Source organism: Anneissia japonica, unplaced genomic scaffold, assembly GCF_011630105.1.
Source record: "Anneissia japonica isolate Jap-2015-1 unplaced genomic scaffold, ASM1163010v1 scaffold287111_len982_cov303_single, whole genome shotgun sequence".
Taxonomy (NCBI): domain Eukaryota; kingdom Metazoa; phylum Echinodermata; class Crinoidea; order Comatulida; family Comatulidae; genus Anneissia; species Anneissia japonica.
In genome coordinates this window covers 1-982 of record NW_022746563.1, presented here as the reverse complement: position 1 = coordinate 982, position 982 = coordinate 1, and the positions used below count along the sequence as shown (strand labels likewise).

At 38.3% G+C, this 982-nt stretch overlaps 1 protein-coding gene across 1 annotated transcript; it reads left to right on the top strand.

Annotated features, from left to right (window-relative positions):
- Positions 1 to 6: 6 nt before the first annotated feature.
- Positions 7 to 957, top strand: LOC117120253 (HEAT repeat-containing protein 5A-like; the record flags this gene model as incomplete). Its single annotated transcript, XM_033265269.1, has 3 exons — positions 7 to 209; positions 511 to 653; positions 744 to 957. Coding segments are annotated over exons 2-3 (343 nt in total), but the record flags the coding sequence as incomplete, so codon positions are not given.
- Between the last annotated feature and the right edge of the window lie 25 nt (positions 958 to 982).

The following is a 982-nucleotide window of genomic DNA, read 5'->3' as shown; positions in this document are numbered from 1 at the left end:
GCCAACTATTCTTTTCCTAACAACTGGTGTCCTACGTGAAACAGCCTGCGCCTCACCTGACGGTAACATCCCTTCCACTGTCACGGCAAGCTTGCAGTCATTGAAACAACTTGCAGCCTCCCCACTTGTGTATAATCCTTTGTGCAGTGATGAGTGGGTTGGCTTACTGCAAAGTTCGTTGGCCACTATTCTTGAATCAGCAAAACCAGGTCAGTGTAGTATTAGTAACTATGGAATTTCCCCCATAGGCATCGTTCCAATGACTGGGGTAATAATGTGGAAAACGCTCTGAGACTTAGTTGTATAGAGTGCTATATAAAAACCTACATATTATTATTATTATATTAAGTTTGTAAATACATTCCCCCTGGATTTTGACATTAATGAAGGAAACACTCCCAACTGTTTTTTGATGGATTTTTTTTTTTCTGATTTTACAAAAGATGGTGTATACTTAAAATAAAAGCAGATGTGTGTGTTTGTCAATTTTTAAAATTAATTGCATTTCAGCTAGTGATGTTGATATGTGTAGTATGCTGTTAGCCCTTGCTGTCTTCATTACATCAGCTCCTGCCAAGGTTTCCATGACGACATCACTCCAAAACCAAACAATAGAGGTCTTCAAACAAGCTTTTCATTCTGATAGACTCACAGTAAGTCTGAAAATTTTATTTGAAGGTTAGTTTTTGTCTCCCATCAGTCCTATTACAGTCCATCAATAAATTTGCTGTTTTTCTTTTTAGTTACGCCTAAAATGTCTGCAAACACTCAGCTCTATTTTTCATTGTCCAAACCACGATGTCAGTGCGCCGTACATTCACGCAATTGGTCCCAAGATTGTGGAATATTTGCACAATATGAGTGGCAATCAACGTGATACTGAAGACGAGGTGCTTGTAGCTATCGAAGCTTGTAAGACACTAGAGCTGCTCGTTAGCATAACAGAAGAGGCTTTCAGTAAGATTGTGTTTAATATTTTAAA